Source organism: Zea mays, chromosome 1 (genome assembly GCF_902167145.1).
Source record: "Zea mays cultivar B73 chromosome 1, Zm-B73-REFERENCE-NAM-5.0, whole genome shotgun sequence".
Taxonomy (NCBI): domain Eukaryota; kingdom Viridiplantae; phylum Streptophyta; class Magnoliopsida; order Poales; family Poaceae; genus Zea; species Zea mays.
This window is the reverse complement of record NC_050096.1, coordinates 217,802,736-217,818,081: the sequence shown is the minus strand read 5'-3', so window position 1 is coordinate 217,818,081 and position 15,346 is coordinate 217,802,736. Positions and strand designations below refer to the sequence as shown.

The following is a 15,346-nucleotide window of genomic DNA, read 5'->3' as shown; positions in this document are numbered from 1 at the left end:
CTTATTGAGCCAGTGATATGGTTGACCTACCATGCTGGCACGTGAGATTAACATGTTCGAACACATTGATTTAAGAAAAAACTTATCGTGTGATATTTTTTAAAAATAATTTAAAAATAAACATGACAAAAAAATAGCCACGGGTGCGCCAATCGGAGAAGACGACGCCCGCGACAACCTCTCCCGTCTCCCGTGCTGCCACCTGTCCGCTCCGCTGTACCCATGCGGACCGGAACGGTCAATTATCCCTCCACTGCCCGCCACACCCTATCCCCCACACTCACCCTCCGCACCGGATCCCGTCATCACCTCCGAGCGGCGCGCCGGGCCGGCATCCAACTCGCCGCCGACGCGCCGCGCCCCAGAACGAGCCGCCGGAACGATCTCCCTAACCCCCGATGCGCCGTCCTATTGCCCGCGGCGAGCCCAAGGTACAAACCCTAGCTCTAGCTCCTCCCTCCGCAGCCGCCCCAACCAAGATGGGCGCCCATAGGCGACAACCCAGCTCCCACCGCCGCGTTGCCGGCGCCCTCACGCTCCTCGCCGCGTCCGCGCTCGCGCTTCTTCTCCTAGCATCCCGCCGGGTTCCCCCGACCTACGGCGTCATCATCGACGCCGGCAGCACGGGGAGCCGCGTCCACGTCCTCGCCTACCGCTCCACGGCGGGACTCCCGCAGCTGGACTGGGCACGCATGGCCTCGATGAAGGCTACCCCAGGGCTATCGTCCTTCGCGGCGGACCCACGCGGCGCGGGGCTGTCTCTGGCGCCGCTATTGGAGTTTGCCAGGCGCCGTGTGCCGCGGGAGAGCTGGGGGGAAACCGAGGTGCGGCTCATGGCCACTGCCGGGCTGCGGCTGCTCGATTCCGCAGTGGCCGAGTCCATCCTGCAGTCTTGCAGGGAAGTGCTTCGGGGGTCGGGGTTCCAATTTCAGGACGAATGGGCCACCGTGATCTCAGGCATGTAACATAGTAAAACTGTGTGACTTATTTTCCGTTTTGATGACTTGCTTTGGAAATGTGTGGATCTGGAGCTCTTGCATTTGATGTGATGCTGGAAGTACTATTTTGAAATTGGGAGCTTACATTTCAGTACATCTGGATAGAGTTTTGTTGAATTTTGGCAGTTTTCTGTGTATCTTAGCATGTTTGATTGAACTGAATTCAATTTCTTTGTTTAGATGATCATGCAAGTACGTTGAAATACTGTGTAGGGGCTGAGGAAGGGATATACGCATGGGTTGCAGCAAATTATGCTTTGGGGACTCTTGGGGGTGATCCAAACGACACCACTGGGATTATTGAACTTGGTGGGGCTTCTATTCAGGTTCCGTGTCTTGCATCACACTAAGGAATCAATCCTTCTGCAAAACTTGGGTAGTTGGGTTCTTACTGTTTTGCTATTTTTGATCAAACAGGTGACACTTGTTACTGGTGAACCTGTGCCACCGAAGTTCTCTCATATGCTTAAGTTTGGTGATGTCTCATATAACCTGTACAGCCACAGTTTTTTGCATCTTGGTCTGGTGAGTTGTGGGCATAAATATTAGTTGTCCTTGTCCATTCAAACATTATCGATTGTCCATGTTCTCCTAAATTGCCTTATCACAAGAAAAGTATGTTGCCACGCCTGCACCTTAGCAATGATCCACTTTATGGTTAATTAAGTGCTCCTTTGCTATAATCTTCTATGTGCTGACTGTTCTATCTCATTTTGTGTGCAGAATGTAGCATATGAATCACTCCATGACTTGCTCAGCTCACCTGGCCTTAGATCAAGTAAGTCAATTGGTTCATTGCATTTGTAGTTTATAAAGTAAGATAATCAGATAACATAGGAACACATCTACCACCCTCTGTCCCAAACTATAGGTCGTTTTGGCTTTTCTAGATACATAGCTTTTGCTATGCACCTAGATATACGATATGTCTAGATATATAATAAAAGTTGTGTATCTTGAAAAGCCAAAACGTCTTATAAACTGGAATGGAGGGAGTATGATTTAAAATTGATTACACTTGGGGAACACTTTTAGTACAATTGTGATATTTCTTTTTTTCGTATCCAACTTCTGTGGATATCTATGATTTGTTTTAAAGCTAACATAACTCCAGCATGTTTCATGAATCTTCATGTCTGATCTGACTATGCTTATGCAGTGGCCACACATTTGATTTCTCAAGCTAAGTACAAAGATCCTTGCACTCCAAGGGGATTTACACGCATAGCAGGATCAGCTAAACTTCCTGTTGGTGTTCTTGAGCCGAAGGTTGAATACAGACCTTTTGCTCATTCTGCGGGGAACTTCTCTGAGTGTAGATCTGCAGCACTAACACTACTGCAAAAAGGAAATGGTAGCTGTCTGTACTTATACCTAATAGAGTCTTGTCATTCTGTTTTTTTCCCAGCAATGCTTCCTTTTTCTTTGATAGTCATATCTGTTTCTGAAGCCTGGGGGGATGAATGGGACTAGGTCCACTAAGAATTAGGAGTACTTTGCATAGGCCTTTGTTACAGAAAAAACTACACGATCTGAGATATACTTCACTAAGTTTAGGGTTAAACTAACTAGGCTAAGTAGCTAACTAACCTTAGCTCAAAGCCTCAAATAGGCTAATACTAACTTTTTGTGTTTGGCAGTAATCTGCTTAGGCTATAATGTGGTTTGAATGGACTAGGTTTGTTAGCCATAAGAGAACAAAACTTTGTTGGTTAGGCTATACCATCTCCTGGCCAGGTTATTTTAAGAGGTTACAAATTTTTAACCAGGTTAGCTCAAATCCCCAACCGGCAAGCCTTTTGAGTAAGTAAATCTGAATCCCTACTTCCTAGTACTTCCCTCTAGTGTTTAAAGGAGATAAGTAGTAAGATATACACATCTATATTATCTTTCTAAAATAAGAAATGTTTTTTCCTTGGTTTAGCTTATTGTTGTATCAAATGATGTGAATGGCCTGGATGACCTACATCTAGTAACACCTTTTTTAGGTTTGCCAATCAAAATAAAGTTATTGATATTTTCTTTGAATGAAAGATGCATTAATGTGCATGTTGAGTATTACCTCCGTTCTTGAATATTTGTCGCCGGCTAGTTTATTTTTGAACTAAAACATGCCAAATAAAAAAGAACGGAGGGGATAGTTATTAATTCATTTGCTAGGTTTAATAAACTCTAGCTACATAAATTTTAATGTTTATGTTTAATTTGTTGAATGCCTACAGCTTTTGTTAATACATTCTCATTCTCAATTTATTTCATGGCATAATTGAGGTGAGTGTTCTTTTTGCAGAGGGATGTACATATCATGAATGCCGCCTTGGAGCAGCATTTGTACCAGAGTTGGAAGGGAAATTTTTGGCGACAGAAAACTTTTACCATACTTCAAAGGTCCAATTCTTTCTCTACCGTTGGGGGCTTTCAGAAAGGGGATTAAATTTGAACATACTGCATGCATAATGATAGGAGTCTTCTCTTCGGATCAAGATTGTCCATTTTCTTTTATGTTCAGTATTCTACAATCTTTAGTACATGTTCATTTGATATTTGATTGCTTAACAGTTCTTTGGTCTGAGTTCGAAGCCCTTCCTTTCTGATCTGATGGTGGCTGGGGAGAAATTTTGCCATGGGGATTGGTCGAAGATTAAAAATAAGTACAGTTCTTTTGATGACGGACAACTGCTTCTTTTTTGCTTTTCCTCAGCATATATTATTGCTCTACTGCATGATACGCTTAAAATGCCACTGGATCATAAAAGGTGAAGCCTTTTCTATAAGTTCTATTCTTTGTTGAAACCTGGATATTTATGAGTTTTTTCTCAGGATTGATGTTGTAAACCAAATCCATGGCGTGCCTGTTGACTGGGCATTGGGTGCTTTCATTGTGCAGACGACGATGAACAGAACAGAGTACTCAGATTCATCAGTTTCATATCTAAACAGCTATGACTCTCCTGGCTTGGTTCCGCTTCTGTTCATTATTGTGGTTGTATTTACAGCATTGTCCATTCTAAGGTGGAGAAAACCTCGTCTGAAGACGATCTACGATATGGAGAAAGGCAGGTACATCATAACAAGGGTCAGCCAATGAGTCGCGCACATCAGCGTTGGGAGTGGGTGGACTTTCTGCAGCGGAGCACTATTGACCATGTATGTAGATTTTCCTAAATTGATTTCTTACTTAGTGGCCAACTACCTCCAGCATGTTGCCTTGCGGAGTCAACTTGTTGAGTTTGAGCAGCAACCCCTGTATATGATAGAAGGATGCGGGTTGCCGTGGCATTTGTGCATGTTCAGTGTTGTATGTAATGTTGCTAAACTGTTGTTGATGTAATTAGAATTTTGTGCATGGGCATCCATCCGATGATGTAATCCTGAGATAACCATGTGTCTAATGATCGATTGAAGTTCTCTGCCATGGATCATGGATGGCAGGGCAGCTGTATCTTTGTTTCATGTCAAATCACTGATGTTATGTAATCCTAAGATATTATTTCTAATGGTCGTGTATATTCTCTTGCATTAAACACCACATGTCTGTTGATACCACAATCACATAGCATTAGTTTAGGCTATGTGATATTATTGCACTCATTCCTGGCATAAGTAAACTTTTGAACTTTATCTATTTTGAGGCAACTCTAATATATATGGAGTTTGACTTTGGGTCTTAACTAGGTGGGGTGTATCCCACGGTTTAATTTCTCGATGTGAGATCACCTGAGTTTCGCTTTTTTTTCGAAAAACGAATTTCGGTCTGATTTCAAATAGATTTTGATTCAAAATACAAAACTCAAATTTTGGTCAACAAAATGAAATCCGGATCATTCCAAACCAAATTGTGAACCCTGATGTATCATGAGTGGAGAGCTGGAAGGAGAGACAAGATAAGCTATCTGTCAGTCTACATCCATCTGATGCTTGAGAACCTAAAATTTTTATATGCACGAGAACCAATAATATCTGATGAGCTCAAGTAGGCTATGTGTGAGCCAATTACATTACTATACGAGTGGATTGATAAATAGGATGAGTATACACTATTAGCGTTCCTTTTTTTACTCCAGCCACGTCACTGGCATCCCCGAGCGCAGGCCTGGACGCCTGGTAGCATGGCCATCACGACCGTCTCTTTATTTTCTTTTCTTTAAATCCCTGCAGTCGCTCGTCCCTTTCTTTTTATGTTTCAGGATGCACACGCACGCGCACAGGTCGAGCACCTTGTCCTTGGCACGGAGCAGATGCGCTTTTCCCGTGAGCAGCTCCACGCACCCGTCGGTTCGTTGCAGGTACGAAGAAGCACGGATTGAAATACTCCCTCCGTCTCATAAAGATGTCCTTAGACTTTTTTTTTTACAAAAGTTTGTTTGAACGACTCGTCTTATTCAAAATATTTAGAGGTGTGACAACAAGCCACCTTCCATAGTGTTTATTAGTAGATAAAAAAATAATAATAGATGATAAATATGTATAAAAAATAATATTTTATAGAGGTAATGTAGTATAGAGTGCAAATATAGGGAGAGAGATTGGTGACGTGAAGGGAATCAAGGGATAGTAAGATACAGGGATAACCAGATAAACCGTTGAAGAGAGTCTGAGCGGGTCTCGCCAAACTGCGCCCCCTCTTTCAATTCCTTATCCGCACAGTCACACGGTTTAATCGAATGGCTTCGCCGTCGTGTTTCCTCTTCCGCCCCCGTCCGCCGCTGTGCAGCCGCCGCCGCCGCAGCAGCAGCAGGTCCCTCTACCTCCTCTCCAAGCAGAGCCTGCACCGACTTCCCTCACCAAGAACATGCCGCCGTCCAGTGGCAGAGCAGCTCGTCCTGCGGTCGCTGCCGCCCGGTAACGGCAGGCGGATGGGGGCGACGGGCTTCGCCTGCTACTGTTCCTACGACACCGAGAACGGACTGCCCACGCCTTCACCGGACAAGGTGCTTGAGCTATAAAAAATGCTGTTGTGGGCACAGGCGCACAGCACCAAAAGCTGCGAGATTTTTTTCCGGAGTTTTTCCTGTTGTCAGTCGGGAATAATTGCCTTCCATGAGGTTATTTTGTTAGGGAAAAAGCTCGGATGAGTGGCCAATCCTTCGCCGGTGGGATGTTCCATGGGAGTGGCCAACGATTTCTCTCACCATGGTGGCATGTGCAGTAAGGTAATGTACTACACCATTGCTATTTTTTGTAGGAACAACACCTTTGCTGATTGGTACCATGCATTGGCACTTCCAATTATTATGAGTTTATGACGTTGTCTAAGAAGAAATCCATTTTCCATTCCAAAAAGGAAATAAATGAACCCCATTTGTGCAAATATGTAATGTGGAGTTTAATTTGTGGTGTTCTATTATTCTTGCGTGATCCTCATCCAAAATAACTCGAGCATGAATTGTTGCAAATGCCTCCTTGAAAATGTTGCTGAATGTTCTTTAGACAGCTTTCTTTTGACAGGGATAGCTGAGCAATCTATTTTGGAGCAACTAGGTTTTCGAGCTGGGGAGACAACTCTAGATGAGAAAGCAGAGATACTCTTCTTGGGACAACTGTACAGATCTAAGTTCCTATCTCTATGTAAAAACTTTATTTGTACCATAGTTTTCAGTTTAATTTGTGAATATGCTGCATGCTCTGAATATCTTGTGTCAGAGTGACATTACTTGCCATTTTCTGTTTCTGCAAGTGCAGTAGCACGACGGTAGTTGTACTTGGAGTTATATTTGGCATGACCAATACCTTTCGACCATTCTCAGATGATATATTTCGCTATGGTAAAGGTTTGGTCTTGCTACGTTTGTGTTCATTTTCATGTTCTTTTTTATACATTGGCCACACGTTAGTTCCTTTCCAAAGATTACCTAATTTAATAAGAGGACTGTACAAGATGTTAAAGTGTAATTAAATTACTTAATATCTAATATGGATATCTGTGTTCAATAGTGTCTCTTTCCGTTTGTACTATGGTTGCATTGTGGTAATTCAGGTTGTTCTGAACAATGGTCTAGTGTTGTTTGTATTCTTTAACTTTCAGAATTCAATGAACCACTTAAGCTGCAAAACGGATGGCTTCTGTGGTCTGCAATCGGCCTGTTTGTTGCAATAGTTGCTATTGCTTTAGCAGGTGCTGCAATGACATTTCTGAATGGTGAAACACCACAGAGAGAGGTAAGTTTTTTATGGTATGAGGTAGTCTTCTGTTGTTCTTTCCTTTTCAAAAGTCTTCAATTGTCTTAAGCTGTACGGATGTGTTACATCTTTATTACTTTGAAAGAAAACTAAAATTGTACATATAGGAAATATGAATATTGCAAGTTAGCTCTTCTATAGAGATATGGGGAAGAAAGCCTCCCCCCCCCCCAAAACACACACACACAAAGAAAATGCTTCCTACATACATGGTATTCACATAAATATGAAGTCGTGTACTAGCTAAAAATTACCTATAGTGATCCAGTTCTTGAACCTTGTCTTTCAGACAGACTCGCTGGTCCTTTTGTTGCCGCTGATTGGCTCGTCAAACATCAGGTATGGGCATATGATTTATCTGTTTTATTTTTTTCCTTAAACTATTTACATGTTATTGCATGCCTGTATATAAGGTCAGACAAGATAACTACTTGATTGTTTAACAGCTTTTCCTTTATTGCAGCACTGCCTGTTTGCTGGGCATCACTGGGATTTTGGCACCCATTCTGGAGGAAACTGTGTTTCGAGGATTTCTTATGGTATCCCTGACTATGTGGTAAATATGCATGGATTATGTGCCTTGTTATCCTTTAAAAAACTTCAAAAGTAGGGTATTTTAGATGGCCTGATCTAACTTTAAGCTACGAATAATCTGTTCTGATACAGGTTTCCTACTCCATATGCTGTGCTTATGACTGCTGCAGTGTTTGCCTTTGCTCACTTTACACCAGGAGAATTTCCTCAGCTTTTCGTGCTTGGTAATTGTTACATCTGTAATAGGCATAAAACCACAAATAATGTGCAATATCTAAATCTTAGTATCTTAACATAGTTAGACTAAACACACTCAAAACATCTCAAAGTCATATATAGTATGTAGAATTATTGTGTTACCATGATCTGTCATTTTTTGCTGGCTATGTTTCCTTCATCTATTTTATGTGCACAGGTGTGGTCTTAGGATTTTCATATGCTCAAACTCGCAACCTTCTAACTCCTATTGCAATACACGCTGTCTGGAACTCTGGAGTAATATTGTTGCTAACTTTTCTTCAGGTAGGTCTTATCTTTCTGGCTATTCTGTTGTAGTCCCTTATTTTTGTTGTAAGGTACAATTCAGTTATTAGCATTGGAGTACAGGGCAGAATAGAGGCAACACATCTAAGTCCCTTTATATATATATATGCACTAATTATGGTGGCAGCTAATTTAAACATATCTATTAAGTTATATGTTTAAGATAATCATAAATCAGACTGGTTAAATTGTTGTTGTTTGAAGTCAATCAGACTAATGGAAGTGCTTATTGTGCTGCAGATGCAAGGGTATGATATCAGGGAGATTTTGCAGGCATCTTGAAGATTTAACGCAGTTAGATTAATTTCATCCTGTGTTTTCTTGTGTCAGAGTATGTTATTATCAAACACAGTAAATACGCAATGATAGAAATACATTCTTTAGAAAACCCTTTGCCAAGGTGTATTTAGAATTGATGCATAACATCTAAGTAAAAAACTTAGATTTTCCTTGAAGTGCTTTAATATATTACTGTGCTGTGTGAAGTTGAAATTTAGAGCTTTAGAAGAAATCGTGCTATGTATAATCATTTACTTCAAGACAATCAAATAACAGAAGCCAGTTCTGTGATAATTGTTTATACTTCATCTTTTTGACGGTCATATAATTCTAGCACATGAATATTTTAATTTTCCCTAATCACTATTGTTGCAACCTAATATTTTAATTATCCTTATTAACTCCATGAGTTGATCACAGTATTGATTTTTATACTTTTATTGGGGCTACTCTCTCCGGCCTAGTATATAAGACGTAATCACTTTTTTTCTTCTAGTCCCATAATATAAGGTCTGCTCTCTCTAGAGACGTCGATGCACTAGTATAGAGAGAATTAAATATATTTCTTGGTCTTTGAATTAGAGGTGGTTACGACTTATATACAGATAAAGTATATGGTTAACGCATACTCCTGGGCAAATAAACATATCTTTAAAATATTCCTGTAATTGCTTTCCACACTACATGGATTAGATGAGATTAGCCATACTTAAAGACACCATTCTTTTGTTACAATATTTTTATTCCTGTTCTGAGATACACTGTTCTCTTGTTATAAGATTTTGTTCTGTATGAATTCTGTTGCACAGTGGCCAGGATCACGAAATAGTCAGGTAGCTTGATGGCTTTTAATAAGCAAAAGATAACACTTGATGGATCCTGATAAGAATCATCGAGAAAATTGGCATCAAGTGTGCCCTAGGATATTGCAGTAGGGTAAGACAGTCTCAGGCAGGTTGAGAACGATTATGACCGAAAATTGACCTTAGATCTGTGCTTTAGCACATACGAGTACTCCAGCTTGAAATTTGCTCTTAAGGGGAATCAAACTCATGATTTGAGGAGTGCTAATTAGACCGTCCAACCAATTTAATTGGAGACTTTCGCCATTAGTAATGATTATGATAGTGACCCATGCAGCCATGCTTTTACCTATCTGGTTAATATATTCGTATGTGATTGTAAACTTGCATTTAGTAATAATGGATTTAATATGTAGGAGGGTCTTGCAAGTTACGGAACTACTTGTGCTCTGCTCAAAGGGACATTTTCACGAAAGTGACTATTTTAAGCTGAATTACGGAGGCATCGGCAAAGGTGTAGAAACTCTGTTGGGGTTACAACAATGGTTCTCACCTACATATAGAAGATCCTTGTTTTCCTTTGTCTTTTCTATGTTAGTTAGATCCATTTCCCTTTTCCCAGTGGTCATTTATCTATCAGACTGGGCAAAAGCATCTCATGACTCATGAGGCTGGGCCTGGGATACTATTTCCATCATCAACATAAAAGACAAAGTTTATGTATACCAGAGTCGTCTTAATGACGGTGTTTCTGTTCACTTCGCCGTTTGTGTATGATTGCAGAGAACTGTGACTGATAGGAACATCAAGACTGTATAATTAATCAGCAACCGTAGTTGGTGTCTTACCTGTAACGTTATTTGAAGGGGTAAAAAATTGTTTATGTTGCTATCTTTTTTTTTTATGATTCCTTCTTTTCACTGAGAGCACATTAATACACACTAGGATGGGGATGTTTTCTTCGAAAGGAAATCAGGATTCGAATGTTACACGTTACTTTCTCAGCAATTCGTTATCCGTCGCTCTAACGATCAGAAGTGTCATGGTCGTGGGCTCGTGGCTTTGGAAGAATTGGAACGGAAAATCCTGTCCATTTTTGTCATCGTGTGGCAAAAGGGCCTAGTGGTTAAAAGCTTCCTGAAGTGTCATTGATTTCCCTTGGAGGCGAATTTGCGAATTTTACGGCTTGTTTAAAAAATTCTTTCGCTTTGCCTCATTCGCTTTTGGGTTATTACTTAATTAGACTATTGCTGTTTGGACGGTTGACATGGACCTATTAGTTATGAACATGACTAGAATGATGTAGAATTGCTTGTAATTTGACATCACTTTTTTCTTGTCTAGAGCATCTATTTACCGGATATTTGCTATATTCCATTGATCATTTTTGTCTAATAGTAAATGTGAGTAAGACAATTTTAACGGCAGGCCTAGAAATATAGATGAATCTGTAGTCTATATTTCATTTCCTCTCCCCTCTCATTTACTTAGTCTTCATATAAGAATGCTTTGTATAAGATTGCTTTGTATCTTCTAAGGATTGCGCCGAGGTGGCGTAAAAAGATGGAAAAAGAAATTTCAAATCACTCTGTTGCCATATTGGAAACATATCTATACGTAGCTCACTCTGTTGCTATAGATCCGTCGATCTTCATGCAAACAAACACGTATTTGCTCTTGTTCTAAACAAAAAAAAAATAAAAATTCTCGTATCTGCTCTTGTCAACACGGGCAACATGCATGGACATATGTTCCAAGAAGCAGCAACCCAAGGGCAGGATTTTGGAAGCTCGCTTCGCTTGAGTTTGAAGGGTTTGACGTTGACCCGAATCTGCTATGACATTTTGGGTTCCATGGCGAGGACATGCATGGAAGGAGACATGACGCGCTCCGAATCGAGATGGAGTTTGCCCTCCCAAAGCAAGGCGATTAATGGTGCTGCCGGGAATTGTGGGGACACGAGGATGGAACAAAACTTTTGGCGGGTATTTGACTCGCGCGCACGCGCGAAACCCTTGTCCTCCAGCTCCAGCTATTGGAGCAGGCAAAAAAGCTCTCACCGCCGCGTGCAGAATTTTCGCGCCATTATCTATATTATTTAAAAGTGTTTGTTTAATGGTGCTGCATGTGTCGTCCGGTCTGCACAACCAGAAGACGCAAAAGCAAGAATATTCTCACCAAAATTGGTGTTTCTGTATTTTTGCTGCAGTTTTTAGAAGCAAATTACTTACCGGATAAAAAAAAACTCGAAAGAAAGCCGGGTGTTTAGTTATCTGCGTGAACTACTGGATCAGGATTGGCCCACCTGTTCAGCATACCTGTCCAGTTCGACATGCTAGAATGGCCTGTATAGACTATAGTATTTTAAAATACGGAACCTTGTGGACCATGGAATGAGCAGCCATGTGGAAGGAGGACTAGCCAGCCAAAGCCAGCATGCGGTTAAGCAAGCTGACCCGTTGAAGCAAATTGGACTAGATTTCCACCGTGGCAACTCACCTTTCAATATATTTTAGTGTAACAAATTGTGCTTAGAATAAGAAGCTTCTCCCTTCCAACACTTGGCAGTCACTGTCGATAGGTGTTGAGCACAAACAATGACGTGCGGACGGTCAGCGGTCCGGACTATCCGCCATAGCGGCACGGACTGTCCGCGCGTGCGCAGAATCGTTTATAGTTCTAGATTTCTATCAAGATTTGTTAGCAAAAACTACGGGATTAACTTGAGAACCGACTCGTAACGGATTCAAACCTCCACCCTTTATATAGATGAAGAAGTATGGCCGATTAAATCCCCCACAATCGATCAATCAATTCTACTTATTATTTTTACCTTACGCATTAGGAGTAGCCCTAGTTTAGCCTTCCGTCACCTCGAATCTTCACCTCTTTTCGGTACTACGTTGACTAGAGACGTCTTGGGCCTATCGATCTCAAGACACATCCTAGGATCTCTCCTCCCCGACGGGGTCCCTCCTAGCAGGCAAGATCTAGGTCTGCTGCGAAGAAGACGACACTCTGCGCCATCGCGGACCGTCCGAGCCCCAGGCGCGTACCGTCCGGACGTACACATAGAAGTGAAAGGGAAATGTGCCCTTGGGCCATTTCTAAGTATTTTGGTGATTGAGTGCCAACACAAGTACTTAAATATGAATCTATGCCCATGGATGAACAAAGTGCAAATCAAGAGCTAAGGTATGTTTCTAAGTCTTAGTACATTGGTTTTATGTACTAATATACTTGTCTAAGTATCAGAAACAGGAAGAAGAAGAAAAGAGGAGAGTTGGCTGTGTACAGCCAAGAGGCTGTTTCGGTCTGGGGCACCGGACTGTCCGGTGGTGCACCGGACAGTGTCCGGAGGTGCACCGGACAGTGTCCGGTGCGCCAGGTTGCCTCGGGCGAAGTGGCCGCTCTCGGGAATTTGCCGACGGCGTACAGCTAAAATTCACCGGACTGTCCGGTGTGCACCGGACTGTCCGGTGAGCCAACGGTCGGCCGGGCCAACGGTCGGCCGCGCGATCTGCGCGGGACACGTGGCCGAGCCAACGGTCGGAAGGGGGCACCGGACTATCCGGTGTGCACCGGACATGTCCAGTGCGCCAACGGCTCCCGCATCTGCAACGGTCGACTGCGCTGTTTAAGGAAGGAAATCGGGCACCGGACAGTGTCCGGTGTGCACCGGACTGTCCGGTGCGCCCGACGACAGAAGGCAAAGATGGCCTTCCAGATTTGTTCTCAACGGCTCCTAGCTGCCTTGGGGCTATAAAAGGGACCCCTAGGCGCATGGAGGGAGACACCAAGCAACCTTAGAGCATTCTTGATCATCCACACTCAGTCTTTGCGCAATTGTTTGTCATTCTAAGTGATTCGAGCTCCGTTCTAGTGAGAACTTTGAGATAGTCTTTGAGCTCGATTCTTGGCTGTGTGTGTGCGCATTTTTGCTGTGGATTTGTGTGTGTTGCTTCCCTTCCTTACTCCGTGATTCTTTGTGAACATCAAAAGTGTAAGGGCGAGAGGCTCCAAGTTGTGGAGATTCCTCGCAAACGGGATTGAGAAAAAGCAAGCAAAACACCATGGTATTCAAGTGGGTCTTTGGACCACTTGAGAGGGGTTGATTGCAACCCTCGTCCATTGGGACGCCACAACGTGGAGTAGGCAAGCATTGGTCTTGGCCGAACCACGGGATAAACCACTGTGTCATCTCTGTGATTGATCTCTTGTGGTATTGTGTTTTGTTGAGACTCCTTTCTAGCCACTTGGCAATAATTGTGCTAACACTTAACAAGTTTTTGTGGCTATAAGTTTAAGTTTTCACAGGATCACCTATTCACCCCCCCTCTAGGTGCTCTCAATTGGTATCAGAGTCGTTCTCTTCAAGAAGGGACTAATCGCCCGAAGAGATGGATCCTAAGGGAAAGGGAATCGTGATCAACGACAAGGAGAAGGAGTCCTTCGTCAACGAGCCTAAGGATGACAAGCCTACTGACTCGGGCTCGGGCCAAAAGCGTAAAGATGGGAAGAAGAAGAAGATAAGGCGCATCAAGGAGATCGTCTACTACGACGATAGCGATGAGTCTACTTCTTCCCAAAAGGACGACGACAACGACTACAGGAAGACGGTCAATTCGAACTTTTCATTTGATTATTCTCGCATTCCACATAGTTCGAATTCGAATTTGCTCTCCATTCCTCTTGGCAAACCTCCACACTTCGATGGGGAAGACTACGGATTTTGGAGTCACAAAATGCGTAGTCACTTATTCTCTCTCCATCCAAGCATATGGGAGATTGTAGAGAATGGAATAAAATTTGATAGCTCGGATAGTCCTATGCTTATAAATGAACAAATCCATAGAAATGCACAAGCTACTACTGTTCTATTAGCATCCTTGTGCAGGGAAGAGTACAATAAGGTGAGCGGCTTGGACAACACCAAGCAGATATGGGACACCCTCAAGATCTCTCACGAGGGAAACGACATCACCATGCTCACTAAAATGGAGTTGGTGGAGGGCGAGCTTGGACGATTCGCAATGATAAGGGGAGAGGAGCCAACCCAAACTTACAACCGGCTCAAGACCCTTATCAACAAAATAAGGAGCTACGGAAGCACGCGATGGACGGACCACGACGTCGTCCGCCTAATGCTAAGGTCCTTTACTGTTCTTGATCCTCATCTCGTAAACAATATTCGTGAGAATCCCAAGTACACGATGATGACGCCCGAGGAGGTACTCGGAAAATTCGTAAGCGGGCGGATGATGATCAAGGAGGCGAGATACGTCGACGACGCCTTGAATGGTCCGATCAACGAGCCTCAACCCATTGCTCTCAAGGCAACAAGGAGCAAGGAGGCGCTACCCAGCAAGGTGGCACAAATTGAGGCTGCCGGTCTTAATGATGAAGAGATGGCCCTCATCATCAAAAGATTCAAGACGGCGCTAAAAGGTCGAAAGGGACAGCCAAGCAAGACTAAGACCAAGGGAAAGCGATCATGCTTCAAATGCGGTAAGCTTGGTCATTTTATTGCTAACTGTCCCGACAATGATAGTGATCAGGATCAAGGGAACAAGAGGGAAAAGAAGAAGAACTATAAGAAGGCAAAGGGCGAGGCGCATCTAGGCAAGGAGTGGGACTCGGACTGCTCCTCTTCCGACTCCGACAATGAAGGACTCGCCGCCACCGCCTTCAACAAGTCATCCCTCTTCCCCAACGAGCGTCACACATGCCTTATGGCAAGGGAGAAGAAGGTGAGTACTCGAGACTCCACTTATGCTTCTTCTAGTGATAATGAGTCTAGTGATGATGATGACATAGACTATTCATGCTTATTCAAGGGCTTAGATAGATCTAAAATAGATAAGATTAATGAGTTGATTGATGCTTTGAATGACAAGAATAGATTACTAGAGAAACAAGAAGATCTTTTATATGAGGAGCATGATAAATTTGTTAGTGCACAAAATTCTCTTGCTCTAGAAATTAAAAGAAATGAAATACTCTCTGGTG

General features: G+C 42.7%; 2 protein-coding genes across 5 annotated transcripts; both read left to right on the top strand.

The window, feature by feature from the left end:
- Positions 1-165: 165 nt before the first annotated feature.
- Positions 166-4,495, top strand: LOC100281594 (uncharacterized). Of its 4 annotated transcripts, none has more exons than XM_008676839.4 (9): positions 166-957; positions 1,212-1,324; positions 1,416-1,523; positions 1,722-1,776; positions 2,158-2,352; positions 3,289-3,386; positions 3,558-3,754; positions 3,819-3,905; positions 3,995-4,495. In XM_008676839.4, exons 1-9 carry the CDS (start codon positions 399-401, stop codon positions 4,161-4,163), a joined length of 1,581 nt encoding a protein of 526 aa, XP_008675061.1. In that variant the 5' UTR covers positions 166-398; the 3' UTR covers positions 4,164-4,495. The 4 variants fall into 4 exon arrangements, with proteins under 4 accessions (XP_008675061.1, NP_001147985.1, XP_008675048.1 ...); XM_008676832.4 differs by having other exon boundaries at positions 274-957; positions 1,179-1,324; NM_001154513.1 differs by having other exon boundaries at positions 271-957; positions 3,819-4,367.
- Positions 4,496-5,596: 1,101 nt separating this feature from the next.
- Positions 5,597-10,059, top strand: LOC100274337 (CAAX amino terminal protease family protein). The gene is made up of 11 exons (NM_001360569.1): positions 5,597-5,929; positions 6,057-6,151; positions 6,433-6,540; positions 6,681-6,763; positions 7,024-7,157; positions 7,468-7,517; positions 7,642-7,734; positions 7,845-7,936; positions 8,128-8,234; positions 8,496-8,586; positions 9,754-10,059. The coding sequence occupies exons 1-10, from the start codon at positions 5,663-5,665 to the stop codon at positions 8,535-8,537; spliced, it is 1,071 nt and encodes a 356-aa protein (NP_001347498.1). The 5' UTR covers positions 5,597-5,662; the 3' UTR covers positions 8,538-8,586; positions 9,754-10,059.
- Positions 10,060-15,346: the final 5,287 nt, after the last annotated feature.